Source organism: Hippoglossus stenolepis, chromosome 11 (assembly GCF_022539355.2).
Source record: "Hippoglossus stenolepis isolate QCI-W04-F060 chromosome 11, HSTE1.2, whole genome shotgun sequence".
NCBI classification, from domain to species: domain Eukaryota; kingdom Metazoa; phylum Chordata; class Actinopteri; order Pleuronectiformes; family Pleuronectidae; genus Hippoglossus; species Hippoglossus stenolepis.
Genome location: NC_061493.1, coordinates 17178773 through 17198124, shown reverse-complemented (window position 1 = coordinate 17198124; position 19352 = coordinate 17178773). Strand labels below are relative to the sequence as shown.

The window sequence follows — 19352 nt, the reverse complement described above, 5'->3', positions numbered from 1 at the left end:
TTTTCTAGATGGTTCTCTGAACATTTGCTCACTTATCCCCTTTGGGAGCCAAAAGCAGTGTGACAAACTGTACAAACAACACTGGCATAATGTATATGCCATCATTCTGCTATACGCTGATGATACACACATAGACGGCTTCATTAGGAACAACAAACTAATACAGGGCCTACGTAGCTTTGCTCTCAACATAGAGACAGTTCTTCATTTCATGGGTTCAACAAGAATCTGGTCGGATCTGTTAGCGTGATGTTTGTGGATTTAGCAGGTAAATGTTATTTATTATTATTTACCATAGACTGTACATAAAGATGGACGATGCTTCTCCACTTCCTTGATATCATTTGAAGCCCTGGTCTAATAATGATCGGGGATGAAGCCGCAATACAGAGGTCCCAGTCTCGGCCAGTCAGTCATGACGTTTCACTTTGCTTTTGTAACATCAAAAATATAATCAAACATATTTACTGGAAAAGTTAGCACTTGAACAAACATCGGTGTGATCCTAAATGACAGAAACCATCATAGAAAATGATTTGACATGTGTTCTGACCATTTTAGTTTGGTCCATGTCCCATTAACCAACATGGAGGAGGCAGGGTTTATGACTTATGCTGCTGCCACTGTTGGCCTCACTCTTTGGACAAGTTCATTTTTATATGCAGTCTACGATATTCACACATAGAACTGACTCAGAAAGACATTAGTTCATCGACTCCCTTTTAAGCTCTGTTCTAGTTTCTTTTACTTCCAAGTGTCTGACGCCAGAACAGTAAAATACTTCACTATGTTCACCAGCTGGCAGAAAACTTTCGGTCCACCATTTGATGCTGGGCAGGTCCTGTTCAGTAGGTTTATCACAGCTCCTTCACTGGAAGCAGCTGTCTGTTGCAGCTGGAAACGATGCTGATGAACTGTGGGAGACAACTGCAACGTGAAAAAAGAGCTGAAAGATGCTTTAAAAGTCAATAGAGCTGCAGGAACTTTAGATTTACTGTACCAGCAACTTTCTTTCCAGAGATAATGATCTGCTGCTCTGGATAGTCTAAACACATTATTCGGAAGAGTTTTCATTGGAACTGCTTTCTTCTGTAGAAGTATAGTTCCAATGAAAACTGTTGCCAGTGAGGTCTGTGAATCATATAGAGTCAAAGCTGTTTCTCGTTAGAGACGTTTCCTTAAAATGTTTGTCATTTTTATTAGAATTAACATAAACCAAGAATCTATTCTCTTCAACTTTACTGTGGCCAGTAAAACCATAATGTTCAAAGAGTGAGATACCCTTTTTTTGAAAGGTAAATTGCACAATACATGAAAAACAAAATAGTAGACATCTACATTCATAATCCATATGTTGTGTCTTATGTATGTAAATATACTTTTCTTTCTCTCTTTTCTTTATTTTCATGATGCCATGGTGCTTTCATATTTTTTTATTGGTTAGAGACTGAAAGCAAAAAAAGAAAAATTTGAAAAAACGAATAATATTTATAACAATAATAAAGTAAATTGCTTTAAAAGGACTCTGGTTCCTCGATGTGACATCGTTCTGGATGAATCTTTTCACCTCAGGGTCTCAGAACTGCTGATCCCAGTACTTTGCAGTGTGAGTATACATGCTGTATTCCTGTGTTTGTGCAGAACCTAAATCCACGGTTTCCTCCCACCGAGGTGGAGAGTAAACATTATGATGGGCCCGGCCTCAGGTATCTGGAGTGTCTCACTGACGGGTGGAGAGCACTTTTCAGGGGCCGCGAGTAAACACAAGGCTTTTTGGTCTTTATTTGGTCACTTTGCTCTTAACAGACTAAACTTCACAGACTGAGATCCAACTCGAGTTGGGGGCCGGACTCGCGTCGTCACCGGGGCCGAATGTGACGTGTTCAGCAGGAAGCTTCGGTTTGCTTGCGTTCTACAGCTGGACACTTTAAGGTTTGTCCCCCTTTGTAAGCCTCCAGGGAGACATCGGCCACATTCATACATCAAGTGTGAAGCTTTACACCCCCCCATCCCCGCAGTTTGACCCCGCAGCCGGCCGCTGCATCCACCACCTCAGTCAGTCAAACCGCACAACTCGCCTTCCTTCATCGCGTTTTCTCCCCCCCCACCCCCCACCCCTTTCACTTCCTTTCCATAAGCTCTCTTTCTCCAATAGAACAGGATTTATATCCTCCTCTTGTCCTCCTCCCCTGGAGACGACAATCAGCTACCATCTGGTTCAGCATCGGCGGGGTAGATGCATGAAACTGACCCCGCACAGAGATCAACTTCCTGAGATGTCAGAGGGACCTATGTTGTTGCATTCACTGGGAATAGGGAGGGAAAGTCGTGGAGGGAGGGGGTATCCTCCGGACCCTCTTTTCTTTTTCTCTTTTAAGACCCCAAGATGTTTTCTCTAAGGAATTGATGCATCTCCCACGCAGAGGAAGGGAGCAGGATATCAGGAATTTCTAAGTCTGAACTACAAAGTGTGTTTATGTGAATATAGTACGCCGCCGCAGAGAGCACATACGAGTACTTGTTCTGCTGGTTTTGTCTTTATGTGACATTTGATCCCTCATCTCCTGCTGAATCTCGGCCAGTCAGAAAATATTGGAATAGGAAGTATGAGCTGATTGCACAGAAAGAATACAGGAAGTGAGTATTTTTTTTTTTAACACACTGATAGTGGGCTTTGGCAGATTTATGCTTCCTTGAAATCTGGAGGTCTGGAAATTTGAGTAAGTATAACCCCAAGGAGCCTTATAGTCTAAACCCAGGCCAATAAAAGCTGATAGTGCACCCCCCATCTCTCATCTGCTTCCTCTTGCTGTCTACAGAGACATATGAGGGGGGTTAACCATAATTTACCTCTAAATAAGGGAATTAATCTCGGCATCGATTTGTTATCAGCAGAGGAACACTGCAGATTGTGTTACATAAGAGACTTTGCCGTAATGCTGTTGAGTCGGAGAGAGAAACAAACAAGTCGTGTCAGTTCGCATTGTTACTTCCCTTTAATTATATCTACGATTTCAGGCAACGTAATTATCCGACTCTGGACACAGCGTAATTGAATAGTGGGTCGCGAATGAGAGGAAGCCAACGCGGCATTGCCTTCTCTGTCCGTCTGTGGAGCGATATGAAGCATGATGATTTCAATGTATAGCAGATGGCTCAGCGCACTGAGGGAAACCATTAGATGGGTTTGAGAAGCCATCGTCTCAGTTTGGTTTACAGTCACTGTTTCCTCTCAAAGACGAAGTTTCAGCCAAATATACAAGGAAAGAGAGAGAGAGACCTCCAAACGTGAATTTATGGTAGAATTTGACCTTTTTTCCCTTTGGTTGCTTTTGATACTCGATGTTGTACATTTGATCTCGCCATGTTTAGTCAGTGCGTCCAAAGTGTTTACTGTAAATTTCGTCTGCCGTGACTTTGGTTTTCTACTCTGCTTCACTCGTTCCCTTTTCCTCTGTCAAATTATTTCTCTTCAGTTCCCATGTTCAAAGAAAAAGCTTTTGATTTTACAGTTTGATGCCAACAACAATGTGCAGAATAATACAAATCAGCTTGAATTGCATATATCCAACCCAGTGCATAAAATGCTTCTTTCCTGGGAGAGGCTGTCAGAGCTTGAACCTTCTTAGGCCGTAGTTTGTAATGTTGTTTGATTGGATTTCATTATGTTGTGAGTTTTTCTTGCGGTTTTAACATTTACGTACAAAAAAACAACATAAACACTGAATCGTAATATTTATGTAATCGTTCACTGATTTACATCTTGGAGAGAATTACCAGTCTTCTCTGTCCAGACATGAACTCCTGAAAATGTCCACACTTTATCCAGACCTTGTCTTTTACATATGTATAAAGAGGGAGATTCAGAGCACTTGCTCGAATCCTCCAGACATTCTCCGGAGTTTTTACTGTGGGGGCTGGCAGGACAAACTCTTTTTGAATGTCCGAAGCAACTGACTCTGATATTTTCATTCTCACTCACAGCCCCTACGGATAACTTCAGGAGAACGTCTGAATAAAGCTTCAGAGTATCGTGTAAATTCTCAATGAGGGTGTATTATTATTATTTTTTAAATCTAACAGAACTCTCGCTATATTCTCTTTGTCAGTAAAAACTTTTTATTCTTGTTCTGAACCGCTTTCACGTAGTTGCGCAGATCCAATAGCCTCGAGAAACAAATATCTGCCCACATACACACTTGACTTCCAACGCTAGTCCTCAAGTAAACATCAAAAGAATGATACGCGAGCGAACATAGCAACACGCTCAGATGACTAATGATCGGGTTTATCGAGGCTTTTGTTTGGCTCTGACATGGCTGCCGATCAGCACAGTGCAATCCAAGAAAGCCTTGTTGAACTACTGGTGTTGCGCACACACACACACACACACACACACACAGACACACTAACACAGACACACACACACACAAACCTTCACATACACACACATGCGTGCAGCGCTGAGCCAGTGATGTAACAAACCGGCCACTCCTTGCTGCTGGAGTTATCTCCTGGACATTTAGTGACGACAATTCAGCTGGAGGAAGTGAAGCAATCGGTAATTGGTCTTTGTCACAGTATTACTTGCGTCTCTGCAGGCTCCGCCCTCACATTCAAAGCAAACTGGGAATTGTTTTTATATGTTTGATGAGTAAAACTTGAATCACTCGCCATGGAAAATACAGGGTTGTGGGAAATGTTGCTCACCTGCTGTTGTCTTTCTGTTTAACTCTTTATGACAGATCTAACTCAGACATATGAGACCAGACTTGAATCACTTGGAAAATGATCGTCTAGGAAGGATTGTGACACCATCTGTCAGTTATAACTTGTGTTGACACGGCCTGACTTTGTTTCTTCCTCATGTGTTGCTGCCTAATGAGGAAGTCAGTTTATGGTCACAGGATATCAGGTCATTCCCCACCTGCAACAGACGTGTGATGAAATCAACAACTGGACGACGGGAGTGTTTACCATGGCCGAGCAGCTGTTTGCTTGAGCAATCAAATCGGTTTCTTTTTCTTTCTGCCTTGTGCTTCAGTCAAGTATGAACTTCAGGAAACTTAAAGGTATAGTCACCTGCCTTGTGCAGCCTTTACTGATCATTATAGATATTAACAGAACAAACTAGTAGAGAACGAACCTCAACCAAGGCCAAATAGTCCCCTTAAATTCAACCAAGCTGCACCAAATTGCACACACCCATAGATAACAGTTCCCTAAGATGTTTTTGCAATAAGATCCAGGAATTATTCCCTGGGAAATTGTTGAAAATGACAAAAATGGCCCTATATATTGCCCTTGCATTGTTACAGAAAGTGATAAAAACAACAACCCTGGATCTGCCCCTTGATCCGCATCTGTACCAAGATTATATGGGTTCTTCCCAAATGCATACCGCATCCTACCCACCTAACTTTAGAGGTAATCCTTCCTGTAGTTTTTGCACAATCCTGCAGAGAAACAAACACAGATGGCAATATCACCTCCTTGGTGGAGGTAATAATTCAGACAGGAAACAGGCTCCATCTACACACGTGGGACATATGCACATAGATATACTGTATGTGGTATATCAACAAACCATTTGGTCATAATTAGCATCCCTGTTAGCAAACTGTCATCTGGGATCTCCAAATCAGATTGATTAATAGTCCCAGCTGCGCCGTCATGACAACCGTTTTGTTTATTACAGTTTGGTTTCTCAATCCAAGTAATAATTAGGGGGCTAATTGCATCTCGCATGGCCCCTCTAATTAAAACCGTCAGCTTGCTTTTGCTCGTCCGCTGCTCTGCTGCCCGGGCATTAGGCCGCTGGACTGCAGGGTTCATATCAGGGAGATACCTCAGGGACAAACTAATGAGGAGGAAGAGGAGGGAGGGCGGGAGACAGCTGTTTGTGCCTAATTCTCCCTGATTCGATGCACCCTCGCTGTGTGTTGAACAACAACCTGAGTGAAAATACAAGAGCACGAAACACTGGCCGTTGATACGAGTTTGACTGAGCATGAGAGATGATATCATGAACTTTTCCTTTCCTTCAGTCCTGAGAATCAGAAATCCCTCAGTCACGCTAAAAGAACCGATATGTGCCCGGCGGAGTTGTTGTGAGGTGTGTCCCAGAACTCTGTGCACATGTTTTGGTTTTCAGTCAAGAGCAGACACGTTGAGGTATGTGACCCACGAGACATTACCCCAGAACCGTAATGTCTTCTCAAATAAACAGGGGGATGAATCTCTGTTTTTCTCCAGCTATTACCCAACTTAACCTATAAAGCAAGACTTAAAAGAGATAAATCGTTTATTCCCTTAATTACATTACATGTGTGCGTGTGTGGCTGCGCCAGAGGGGTGTTGAACAGTTGACCCTCTCCTCTCTGCCAGTCAGAACCTGTCTGACCAGCTTGGGACGACTGAATCCTGGAAAACGGCCCGACACGCATTCTTCCCCTTTAAACCTGAATTCATCAAGCAGGCTTTTGTGTCTGCTGCACTTCTCAGTAACGCTGCCTTCCTTACACAAACATTTTGTTGCATAACACCAGATACAGGCCACAGTATCAGCCTACAACTGTACTCCTGTGAATCTCTCTATCAGTGCCTTTATGTCTTTGGAACTGAAAACTAGTGAAAGTGTACGGATCAGCATCGGATTCAAGCCCTCAGTTGTTATTTAATATATGGAGAACTTGATATCGGATGTGCGTAAAACAAAGCTGAATTCACAGAGACGGTTGTTAGTTATGAGTTCCCCTAAGAATCCCAGACACAAATCTCCTGGATATGTGACACACCAAATGCTTTCTCCGAAATGACACGACGCGCCTGGAGATGCTGGTCACAGTGGTTGTTTTTAACTAGCACTGCGCAGCAGTGGAAAAGACTCAGGCCTTTGCCAGTATAAATACGGCCAGCCCGCTCTGAAACACGAGCCAGAACTCGCTTTGTCGCTGAGATTTGACTCCTATTGTAGACGCAGCCGACATCGCTTATTTTCACATGAGAAGCCGGCCAAGTTATGACTGCACGGACCGAATTCACAAACAGACGCACACACGGAGACACACCCGCACACACACACACACCCGCACACACACACACACACACACACACACACACACACACACACACACACGGAAAGTGATAAATTGAGCCAATGTGTTTCATAAGCAGTGGATGTTTCAGGCTGAGAGCACCGTGGAGCTTTGGATTCATACTTTTCTGACACTGCACTGCAATTCCACATGATTTACCTGCAGTGTGCATCATTTGTTTCAAGTATCATTCAAATATGCATGAAAAATTCTTATAATAATATCTTTGTCTGCAGTATGCCAAGGCCTCACCAACCGTTTAAGCCTTCTGGGTTCCAAAGACGACCACTACCTGAGCACGGTGAAGACCTACAGCAACTGCACTGTGATCCTGGAGAATCTGGAGATCACCTACATGGAGGAGCACCGTGACCTGTCCTTCCTCAGGGTAAAGACTCTTAACAGTGAAGGCCAAACTCGCAATAGAGGTTATTTGTTTTTAGTCCTCTCAATCTCTTTGGTGGTCCAGAGTCAGTTTGCCAGACAATCTGAGCCCTGGATCTTTGAAGAGCTCCCGACTGCTCGTATCACCTCAGTTCAGATAATTAAAATCAATGGAGGGCGAGTCCGCAGAGGGACGGATGATTCACGGTGTTTGTAGCCCTCCGGTCGGAGCTTTGCTGTAACGACCTCACAGATGTGAAGAGGGACCACACACACACTGACCCACAAACAGAAATAACACACAGTCAGCAGATATCATGCAGAATGTCCAAGGATGGGGTTTTCTTTTGCGATGGCGGGGAGACATCTTACTCAAAATTTGAATTTGTCATCTTTCTACCTGTGCAGCTGTCGTAATAGCTTTTCTTTTTGGCCTAACTTTTACCTGTGAGGCTGCACACATTCTGATGACCTGTGCTTATTGTTTGGTCAATAATATCAGACATGAGTCTTTCACAGACATATTGATATCGGCTTTTATTCACCAATATACGTTGGTCTCTGAAATTCTTAGTCCCCTTTACCGGTGTCGGCCACAGCCCCAACAGATCGCTATTTGTCGGACTCCAAATCTTTCGTTTTTTGGCTAGTGGGGGGTAAATCCTTTAATTTGCATAATGATTTGTAAAACCATTAATAGTTTCAACATACTGTGTCAAGTTTTTTACAGATATTCATTAATGCAGGCAATAATATTCACGTTGGCTCAGTTTTTAATTGTTAGCTACAGAAGCAAATGATTATCTCACTTCTAAAACTAAATATTTAGCCTTTTATTTAAAAAGGTATTCAGTGGTCTCAGCAGCAGAGCACATTTTCTACCTCTACGACAAACAGCTTTTTTTCTTCCGCAGTCGATTGAAGAAGTGGGCGGCTACGTCCTGATCGCCCTCAACACAGCCTCCAGGATTCCTCTGGAGAACCTGCGCATCATTCGAGGTCATTCCCTCGATTTGGGAGAGTTTGCCCTTTCCGTTTTCGCCAATTATCACATACCTACCGCTGAGGCCACCAAAGAGGTTCTTCTGAACAGCCTGACGGGTCAGTCCAATTCTCTGTTTTCAGATTTAATGTCAAATGATTTAACTACAATTATACAAATTCGAATAATATATTATATTATATATTTATCAACTTTACATTATTCTGCAGAAATTCTCAAAGGAGGCGTAAAGATTGAGGGCCCGCAGCTTTGCCACATGGAGACGATACAGTGGTACGATATCGTCAATGCTGACAACAAATCCCGGATGGAGCTCCAGGTGGCCAGCAAAAATCGACTTTGTGAGTAACACACTTACTCTGCAAAATACAAAGTCGTCAGGTTTAATTCATCATGTGTGAGTAAAGAATATGATATAACCATTTTACTGTGTTTTACCTGTGTTTTTTTTTACAGGCAAACCATGTGACTCAAGCTGCTTTAATGGTTCATGCTGGGCAGCCGGTCCTCAAAACTGCCAGACATGTAAGCACCATCCGCGTTTTCATTTTCCCTTTTTGACCTTTTTGTCATTCATTTTTTCAAGTATTCAGTAGATACGTAGTACGACAAGAGTATTAGGGCCCAAAGAAATCCAAGATTTGGAGAATCTAGTCGTAATAATACCAGAAAAACGTTTTACAAGAATAAAGTCATGAAGTTATGAGAATAAAGTTGTAATATTACAAGAAAAAAATCATGATATAACCAGAATAAAGTTAAAATCTCAGTAAAAGCAGTCTGCCATATTGCAAGATAGTTCCAATACTCTCTGTTTGCAGTCATATTACTCAGTCAGCTCTTTACTGTATACCAACAACACAAAGTGGAAACTACTACTAAATATTCTCCATAGTTTCTACCATAACATCAACATACCAATGGTTTTATTTACAGCCTTCAAACTAAAGAAAAGTTTTTAAAAGAATGATGTGCTGCTGCCGGTCGCTCCGCTGACTTTGTCCTGTTCTCGTCTCCAGTTACAAAGCTGAACTGTGCACAGCAGTGCTCTCAGAGATGCAAAGGACCTTCACCGAGCGACTGCTGTAATGAGCATTGTGCCGCGGGCTGCACAGGACCACGGCCCACCAACTGTCTGGTGAGAGAAAGACGTTTTCTTATGTGGGACAGGAGTGAAGATACAATCAAAGAGCTGGGGAGCAGACGAGCTGGAACAACAAAATAAACCGAACGTCTCGTATCCCTGCGTTAAAATTTGGCTGAGAGGCCTCCGACTAAACAAACCCCTCACTCGGCAGCATCTGTTTTTATGATCAGAAGTATTATTATTGTTTTCCGTACCAATGAGACAAATAAGTGGCGATACAATCTCTCATCTGGCAGCGCCTGGAGTATCAGCGTCTGCTCTCCCTCTTCTCCGAGCAGCTCTGAGGATTAGTCCAAGGCCGTGATGGAGGAATGCAGTGTTATCATTAGTGTGGGGCTCTGTTTTGATCCCTGTGTACTGGATGACTGTTGTTTGTGCTGCAGGCCTGTCGGGACTTCCAGGATGACGGGGTGTGTAAGGACTCCTGCCCGGGCCTCATGCGCTACGACCCCAACCTGCACCAGCTGGTACCCAACCCCCTCGGGAAGTACAACTTCGGGGCCACATGTGTCAAGAGCTGCCCACGTAAGCAAACTAAGACAAACTTCGTATTTGTGTTCGTATTTGTGTTCTTCATATTGATATTCATGTTCCTGTTCCTCTTTATATTCATATTCATGTTTGTGTTCTTCTTCTTCTTCTTTTTTGTTGTTGTTGTTGTTGTTGTTGTTGTTCTTCTTCTTCTTCTTCTTCTTCTTCTTCTTCTTCTTCTTCTTCTTCTTCTTCTTCTTCTTCTTCTTCTTCTTCTTAATATTCATATTCTTATTACTGTTCTTATTTTTGTTCTTGTTCTTATTCTTATTCTTATTCTTATTCTTGTTCTTATTTATATTCCTATTCTTTTTCTTGCTAGGAATCTTATTCTTGTACTTATTCTTTATTCCTATTCTTATTTTTAGTCCTAGTTGTGTTTTGTTTGTGTGTTATTCCTATTTGTATCTAGTCCTCTGATATATATATTACCATGTGTAAAAACATGCAGTGTAACTGTTGCTGTCAAATCAAATATAGTAAAACTAGTCGGCCTCAATATGAAAAGAGATCATACACGAGTACGAGCAGAGTCACATTGTGTTTTGTTCAGTGTCCAGGTTGTCCTTCAGCTTTGTTAGACATTCATTGGTCACAGTGCACAGTTCCAGTTTAATCATAAACTGTATGAACAAGGAAAGAAAATGATTGAGTTTCAGGGCGTGTTAATGCAAGAACTGTTCTCTCTTAGTTTAACTTTTACATATCCGCCGCTGTATTACTCAGCCCATGCTTTAGAGCCTGCACATTATCATCCCCTATGGTGATGATGGTGGTCTCATATAGGTTATTAATGCCGAATAAAATGTTGAGATGTGCTTGTATTTCTGCAATAATTCCAGATAACTACATTGTGACGGATCATGGAGCCTGTGTGCGGACGTGCAGTGGGAACACATATGAGGTGGATGAGGGTGGAGTGAGGAAGTGCGCCAATTGCGATGGACTGTGTCCAAAAGGTAGGAGGTTAAGATGTCTCCCTGAGCAATCTGGGAACTTTTTCTGACTCAAACGCACAACCACGCAGTCCACAGAGGAGGAATGTGACTGAATACATGCACTTGAGTCACCTGCTTTAGTTGCAGCACATAAACCATCTAATCAAGTTATAAAACAATCAGAGATAAACTGTCGAATTGTACATTAACTTGCACCTTTACCAACTAAAACATGCTAATGCTTATATTAGAATACCACTAATAGTGAACTAAAGGGTCTCAACTGTGGGACTCCATGGAGGCTGTGACACAACATTTAGAATAGATACAAAAAAACATATACATAAATAAATAAGTGTAAAAAAAATGTATTTCAACATTTATAATATTTTGATAATTGTAACTGTTTATTGCTGTTAGCTACTGTCTATATCAAATAAAGTGCATTATCTGCAGATTAGAGCAGTGTCTCAATTCAGCGGCTGCGTCCTCCAACGGCCGCATAGATGGCGAGATTAGACGTGACCTGAGGTTTTGCCAGTAGCTTCTCCCCAGGGATTTAAATGTACAGATAGTTTGTTACCATTCTGAGCCTGAGACTTTTTGTTCCGCTGTTTGTTTTCCTACTGGTTTGTAGTTTGTAACGGACTTGGAGCCGGAGACCTGACTCACACCCTGTCCATCAACGCCACCAACATCGACTCCTTTAAAAACTGCACGAAAATCAATGGGAACATTGCGATCATCTACACATCGATTCATGGGTAGGTCCTGGACATGGCTGTGTTTATCAACTTCTGTAGATCACTGTGAACGTTTTTTTAACAACATAAAAATGTATTTTCTTATTTTTTTAGGGATGCATATACCAAAACACCAAAGATGGACCCTGCCCAGCTTGATGTGTTTAAGACAGTTAAAGAAATTACCGGTAAGACTGTGAAAACCTGAGTAATGCATGACACACTAAATAAACAAGTAATAGTTTCATGATTAACAAACCATGTGTTGCTTCAGGATCTTTGTGGATTCAGACGTGGCCAAAGAACATGACCTCACTCAGTCCTTTTGAGAATCTGGAGATCATTCGAGGACGAACTAAGCCGTATGTTCCTTATTAAGACCCCCCCCCCATAGATTCACTACCGCTGGATCACGAGGAATAAGTTTGTTTTTCAAGAGTTGACTATTATTCAAATTAAATCTGTCTCTTTTCCTGTGGTAGTGGCGTCCGCAGCCTGGTTATTATTCAGCTCGATATCGACCACCTGGGCCTTCGCTCCCTCAAAGAAATCAGCGATGGAGACGTGTACATCATTAAGAACAAGAACCTGTGCTACACCAATAAAAGCCACTGGGAGGGGCTCTTCAGATCAAAAAGGCAAAGTGCCAACGTGGGGGAAAATGCTGACGTTGCCACATGTGGTAAATTTGAATATTAATTTTTCAACGCTGAATCTAGTCAGATGCTTTGATTGTTTTTGCCGTGCAAAATGTGGACATTGCAGTCCACCAGCCAGATGAAATGAACCGAGTCAAATTGGTTGAGCGTGCAGCCGAGATCTCCTCTTGAGATTGTGTGTTTGTATTCAGCGCTGAAGAACAACACCTGTGACAGGAAGTGCACCGCGGAGGGCTGCTGGGGTCCGGGCCCGGACATGTGCCTCGCCTGCCGTGACTACAGCCGCGACGGGAGCTGTGTCAGCTCCTGCAACATCCTCGAGGGGTAAGAGGGGGAGGGGGGTAACTTTTGATTTCTTAAATGCAGCATTTCTTGTTTTGGACCGAACAGAGGCTGAGCATCAGACGTGTGTGTTCTGCAGATAACTCCTTCAAAGTCTATATTCTCACCACGAGCATTTCCAGACGATGACATTAGACAAGTTTGGGGATTTGTTACTGAAAGTGACGCTAAGACTAAATATGATCCAAGGTATTTTGGGAGTTAAAGCTGCAGCAGATATAAAACAAACACTGCAGCTGGAATAGCACGTTCACTCACATCTGTTTATCTTTGCCGATCTCTGTCAAACATTGAATCTCGACATGCTTACAATTTAACTTCTGCCCTGAAAAGAGGGATCAAGAATTTAACTTCATGTGTTGCTGTTTGAAAGGAGGCGCGCCGGCGGCGAGAGTCTGTCAGCTTTGTGATTGTTTTTTTTTGTTGTTTTTTTTTGCAGAGAGCGGAGGGAGGTGGTCGTGAATAGAACCTGCATGGAGTGTCACGGCGAGTGTCAACGCATGAACGGGACGACAACCTGCAGCGCACCTGTATGTGTTTCCCCCAAGTTATTGTCTAAAAAAAGAAACAAAACCTTATAAAAGTCTCATAAAAACGTCTTTGAGCTTGTTTTAGTGTCCGTCGCTCAGCATGAAATCACTTCTCCATCAACAGCAGCCTTAATAGACCATAATGCAACGCAGCCACAAGACATGTTGAGATCTGACGAAGGGGTGTGGCTGCGCGAGCTTCTTTTACATGCTCATAATCCCATCGTTGATTGAAAACAAGCAAGCTCAGACCCTGTTTTGGGTTTTGTTGAAACGGAAAAGGATCAAATGTAGAACTAAACCTGCAGATGAAGAGGTTTGAGTTTGTTTGTTTTTAAACAATATTTTAATAGATTTTTGGCACAGACAGAAAACACAATCATACTTACAATAACAAAGACGAATGGCGTCCCACCCCAAGCACAAAACGTTCAGAGAAAATGAAATAAAACAAAAAGAAATCCACAAAAAATCGAATTCTTCAATAAGTGACAACAGAAAATTATAGAAAAATGTATAAGAGGCTTGGTACTTTTTTATAGAGGCTGTTGTCTTATTTTTACAGTTTCACTCACTTGCCAGGAGTTTCATATTGTGTCCCACATTTCACTAAAGGTCCGTCCGACTACGAAGGTCGAGGAGGTTTTAGTTTGAGAAAGTATCAAAATCCAGCATTTGATCATAACAGAGGAAGGAGTTGTTTTGTACTGTTTCATGATCGGGTGTTTGTGTTTTTCATCGCCTTAACATTTGCATCTTCATGAGGAAGAGTTATGAAACTTTCTGAGAAATGATATTTACTACTCCCCTTAATAGACTTTTAAACATCATGAGTCTTTCTCTTTTTCTTTTTTTTTTGCTTTCAGGGTTCTGGAAATTGTACGAAGTGTGCCAACTTCCAAGACGGCCTGTTCTGTGTGTCTCGCTGTCTCCAAGGCGTGCCAGGGGAGGACGAAGCGCTGGTGTGGAAATACTCCAACGAGATGAAAGTGTGCAAGCTGTGTCACAAGAACTGCACTCAGGGGTAAAAACATTGTTCCGCCCACCTGACAACTGGCATTAAACAGTTTCCCTGTGTTACAGAAAGTTGCATGTTGAGAAAAAGAAAAAAGAACCTGGGTCTGCCTCGTTCATCCTGACAACAGAGCTCCATAGATAACATCTCTATTAGAGAGAGATGCACCACCTCACCGCCTGAAACTTTTTAGCAACAGTCTGATAGGCTACAGTTTGGAGAAGTAGTTATATTCATTATTAAGTGTTGCTTTGGTGTCAAATAAGTTTGCTATATGAGGTTCAGGTTTGTTATTTTGTGAAGATCTAGCAAACTCCCTGTCCCAGTCTATGATTATTCCTTATTTCATATTTTACTTCCACTAAGAAGGTTTTCATCTCAGTTTGTTTGTCTCTACTGGACGGATTGCCACGAAACTTGATGGAACAATGTGCTGTGGCTCAGGGAAGAACCCATTCAATGTTGGTGCAAATCCAGGAATTTGTGATCACTTTATTTAACATTTGAATTAGGGAGTTTTTTGACTCTACCAAGTGTCATTCTGATTTAAAATTTTTAAATGTGATGTGGTCTGATCATCATAAATTCAATACGCAGTTTTCTTTAGAAATGTAGAAATATAATTATTTTTTCCATTTACAACAAATCAAATTATTTCTGCCTCATTCTCATAAGCAGACCGTGTTTTAGTAGGTTTCTCTGTAGAATTGATCTTTTTCTGCATTAGAGAACAGAACAATAGTAACTTTCACTGTAATGAAATGGTCTACGGGTTAATACCATGATTTTAATCTGTTACTCTCTGGTGAAACTTTTGCAACCGTCTTGTGCAAGTCGAGTATTTTTACTATTTATTTCAGTCATGTCAACTCTCAAGATAATTCAGTGAACTTTGATGCTTTTACTGGTGGAAATCCTCCTTCGTGCACAAACAAGTGTTAACATTGCATTTCCCTCAGTAGACTTGTGATAAGTTGGTGAACTTTTAGTGCGAGGACACAGTAACGTTATAATTACATCCGATTCTTTGCTCTGATTTGTTTACAGGTGCATTGGGCCTGGTCCTGAAGGCTGCCAGACCAAGAGGTGAGTGATCCTCTGCTGTTTGAGGATGCACATGCTTTGCACAAGTTGTTTCCCTTGTTGATTCAATTCACAAATGTTAAATCAGATCTTAAATCGGCCTCCTCCTCTCCTTTCAGAGCCTCTGGTCTCTCCATGATCGCAGCCGGTGTAGTCGGCGGGATGCTGGCTGTTCTGATCGCAGGCCTGTCCGTCTTCGTGCTGCTCCGCCGACGCCACATCAAGAGGAAGAGGACCACGCGCAGGCTGCTCCAAGAGAGACAGGTATGATGGTCACCGTGCTCTCAGGAGGACGTCAATATATTGAGAGAGGTGTCAGGATCACAGAGACGCTGAATGCTGAGATCGCAATTTTTTACTCGTCTGGTTTTATTCATCAATATTTGATTAGATTTTTGTTTGTAGCTTGAAATATTGATTTGCTCCAGTGGATTGGTGAACAATCACTTGCGCTGTGTAAGACACTCAGTTCCTTGTTTCTCCAGCTGGTTGAGCCTCTGACTCCGAGCGGAGAGGCACCGAACCAGGCGCTGCTGCGGATCCTGAAAGAGCCGGAGTTCAAGAAAATCAAAGTGCTGGGGTCCGGGGCGTTTGGCACAGTTTATAAGGTAATAACAGGCCTCAGGTTTGTGTTTCAAAACACATTGTTGTTAAAATTCCTCTGCAGTGAGAACACAATGTGCTAAGTCTACGAAAACCAACCCCTTATCACGGTGTTTTTATTTCATCTACATCTGTTGTCAATTTCTTAATCAAAATACACATTTTTAACTGTTCAGAATACATGAGTGACTTCATTCTCACTGTCAGAGCTCTCTCTCCCTCCCGCTATGGACTTAATGAATTCATTAATCACAACTTCACAATTGCAATCACAGTGTTGTGAGAAAAATAAAAAGATTCTAGCATCTCTACACAAACATGTCTCACAGTGTCATTGTTGGGACACATGGAGAAAAATAAGTGGTTTCTATAAGCTTAAGTTAATTTTAGGTTAAGGTTTGGATACATATCTAGAGAGAGAATGTAAGTCAACACAGTTCTTACATAAAGAACAAGAGAGAGAGTGTGTGTGTGTGTGTGTGTGTGTGTGTGTGTGTGTGTGTGTGTGTGTGTGTGTGTGTGTGTGTGTGTGTGTGTGTGTGTGTGTGTGTGTGTGTGTGTGGTGTGTGTGTGTGTGTGTGTATGCGCGCGCACTTGTATTTCTGTCCTTGAGAGGACCTCTCAAGCTTTTAGACCTTGAGGGAGATTGTTTTTCAACGTGTTATTTAAGGTTTAAGAAATGTTTTTACAGTTGGAATCAGGTTGAAGTTATGCTGAGAGTTTTTTGTACTTCAAATCTGTATTTGGGTGCAGTACGTGATGTACCAGGGCCCTCACAAGCAAAGCATGTGCTGACACTATATGGATGTGAACTTGTGTAATTATATTGTATTTAACTATTATTTGTACATGTGCAACTTGTGATCACTTCATGGTGTGAGTAACGCTTGTGAAATAACGAATCTGTGTTGCTACAGGGCCTGTGGGTTCCGGAGGGCGAGGACGTGAAGATCCCAGTGGCCATCAAGGTTTTAAGAGAGGCCACATCACCGAAAGCAAACAAAGAAATCTTAGACGTAGGTTCACTGTTATATGTGGTCCTTTTTGAGTCAGAACTACAACGGGGATTCATTTAAAATGTTATTTCCCAAACTGATTCAGTGAACTGTGCTCTGCTGGTGGGAAAAGACAGGATATATATATATATATATAAGTGCTTCTCACAACATTTAGGATTGACAAGTTCCTCAATGTGCTGCACAGAGTGAGTGACAATTATTGCCTGCCTGTGATTTATAACACATGCAGCTGATTTGAAACTAATGACCCCCTTGTTTTCCTTGTAATGGAGAACGTGTCCTTTTTCTGCACGGTGACCGTTAATATGGCTGCTGGAAATGGGATTAATTCCTCGGAAGTCAACGTGTGGGTGTTGCTGTGTAATCCAAGCCCGGGCTGTTTTCTGGAAGGGAGACGCTGCCCTGAAGCTGTACTGAGAAATCAGCCTGTTTAAACTGCATGATACAAAGAGTTGAAAGTGCAGCTCAGATCCTGTGATTTTGTTTTTTTCTTGTGGTCGTGTTGCTCCGTCACTCTGACTCTTTTTGCTCCAGCAAGCAGGTTATGTTTTTTTTTTCGCCCCTGTCCATTTGCTGGTTGGCTGGTCTGTTTCTAAAAGACCACGCAATAAAACTACTGACCTCCACTGAAACAAGGATGTGGAATGGGTCAGGGAATTTTGCTGCAGATCCGAATTAGGATCCTGGAAAATGTTATTTTAAAAATAACGGTGCAAGCACTTTTTCACTGATTTCCCCGGGGAATTAATCATGGATCTTGATGATGAAATCAAACATATTTACAGGACTGATTTCTATGAGTGTGAGCAATTTGGTGCAGCTTGATTGAATTAAGGGGACTGTTGGGCCTTGGGCGGAGGTATGTGCTCCACTGTCAGAATTACAGAGCTCTGAGCAATCAACTGGTTATTTCCTGAATAATCTTGCTACAAAGATGTATAAAATATTTGGGATCCAGTCAGTGCACTCAACAGTAAATAAACCTATCTATCTAATCTGTTTACCTCCTTGTAAGAAGCCAGTTGTGTGGCTTATCCCTCGGTTTCCACTCTGAGCTGAGACGTGTTAAATATGCTTGGCAGGTATGCCTGTTGCTAAGAGACTTATTTCCACATACGTTGTGAGCTGCCATTTTCCAGGATAAATATGGATACTTCAACTAATAATTGAACAGGCTGTGAAACATTTTATTCAAACAGAGATATTTCTTTTTTGTCTTTGCACCATTAATATGAAATTCAGTATTTTTCTTCAGCCCATGCACTAGACAAGATATAGAAAGTAAGACCAAAAAAAAACAGAGTAATCCAATATGAATTTATCTCATTATTCTAAGACTTGTATTGTGGATTGTGTCACCTGACAAAAACGATTGATTGTGTGTCCCCATGCACGCTGCAGGAGGCGTATGTGATGGCCAGTGTGGATCACCCCCACGTGTGTCGTCTGCTCGGCATCTGCCTCACGTCCACGGTGCAGCTCGTCACCCAGCTGATGCCCTTCGGCTGCCTGCTGGACTACGTCAAAGAGAACAAGGACAACATCGGCTCCCAGCACCTGCTCAACTGGTGTGTGCAGATAGCCAAGGTACGAGCGGCGTCGAGTTACATGGGAGGGTCTGTTCGGCAGCTTCAGTGTCTACGGGGGTTGTTGTTGTGTTAAGTGATGATGTAATTGGGAGGCAGAGCAGTTGGATTGTTTGTCTTTGTTGTGCATGTTGAATAATACAGATTATACCTTGTATGTGTAGGTTTTTTAAAATAGTGTCACATGATAAAAACAAAAGAAACTGAGCATTTCTGCAATGCATGTTATGTTTTTGTATTAACATCAGCTCCACTGCACACAGTCACATATACTGGGCTGGTGAGTGAAGTCAGGTGATGGTGACAAGCTTATCTTGGCAGATCTCAGCGGTTGGATCCTTTATCGCGTTTGATCAAGCGATATATATTTGCACGTTCTGACACATTAGTCGGCTTGTGAAAGGGGCACGACTCTTATGTAACAAACCGCACTTCATCGTTTGTTTGACAAAAGGGTATGAACTACCTGGAGGAGCGCCACTTGGTGCACCGCGACTTGGCAGCCAGGAACGTTCTGGTGAAGACTCCTCAGCACGTCAAGATCACAGACTTCGGTCTGGCTAAGCTCCTCGATGCAGATGAGAAGGAGTACCATGCAGACGGTGGAAAGGTTGGTACCACCATATTAAGAGTTAAAGCTGTGCCGCACACACCAAATTTCATTTTGTTGTC

At 42.2% G+C, this 19352-nt stretch overlaps 1 protein-coding gene across 1 annotated transcript in view; it reads left to right on the top strand.

Moving 5' to 3' along the window:
* Positions 1-19352, top strand: part of egfra (epidermal growth factor receptor a (erythroblastic leukemia viral (v-erb-b) oncogene homolog, avian)) — a 42173-nt gene that overhangs the window by 13741 nt on the left and 9080 nt on the right. The window contains exons 2-21 of the mRNA XM_035169272.2: positions 7334-7485; positions 8396-8582; positions 8694-8825; positions 8941-9009; positions 9504-9622; positions 10015-10156; positions 11005-11121; positions 11738-11864; positions 11958-12031; positions 12118-12205; positions 12326-12525; positions 12694-12826; positions 13284-13374; positions 14241-14398; positions 15437-15475; positions 15592-15736; positions 15958-16080; positions 16993-17091; positions 18496-18681; positions 19135-19290. Of these exons, the coding sequence (XP_035025163.2) occupies positions 7334-7485; positions 8396-8582; positions 8694-8825; positions 8941-9009; positions 9504-9622; positions 10015-10156; positions 11005-11121; positions 11738-11864; positions 11958-12031; positions 12118-12205; positions 12326-12525; positions 12694-12826; positions 13284-13374; positions 14241-14398; positions 15437-15475; positions 15592-15736; positions 15958-16080; positions 16993-17091; positions 18496-18681; positions 19135-19290 (2537 nt within the window). The remainder of the gene's footprint in view (positions 1-7333; positions 7486-8395; positions 8583-8693; positions 8826-8940; positions 9010-9503; positions 9623-10014; positions 10157-11004; positions 11122-11737; positions 11865-11957; positions 12032-12117; positions 12206-12325; positions 12526-12693; positions 12827-13283; positions 13375-14240; positions 14399-15436; positions 15476-15591; positions 15737-15957; positions 16081-16992; positions 17092-18495; positions 18682-19134; positions 19291-19352) is intronic.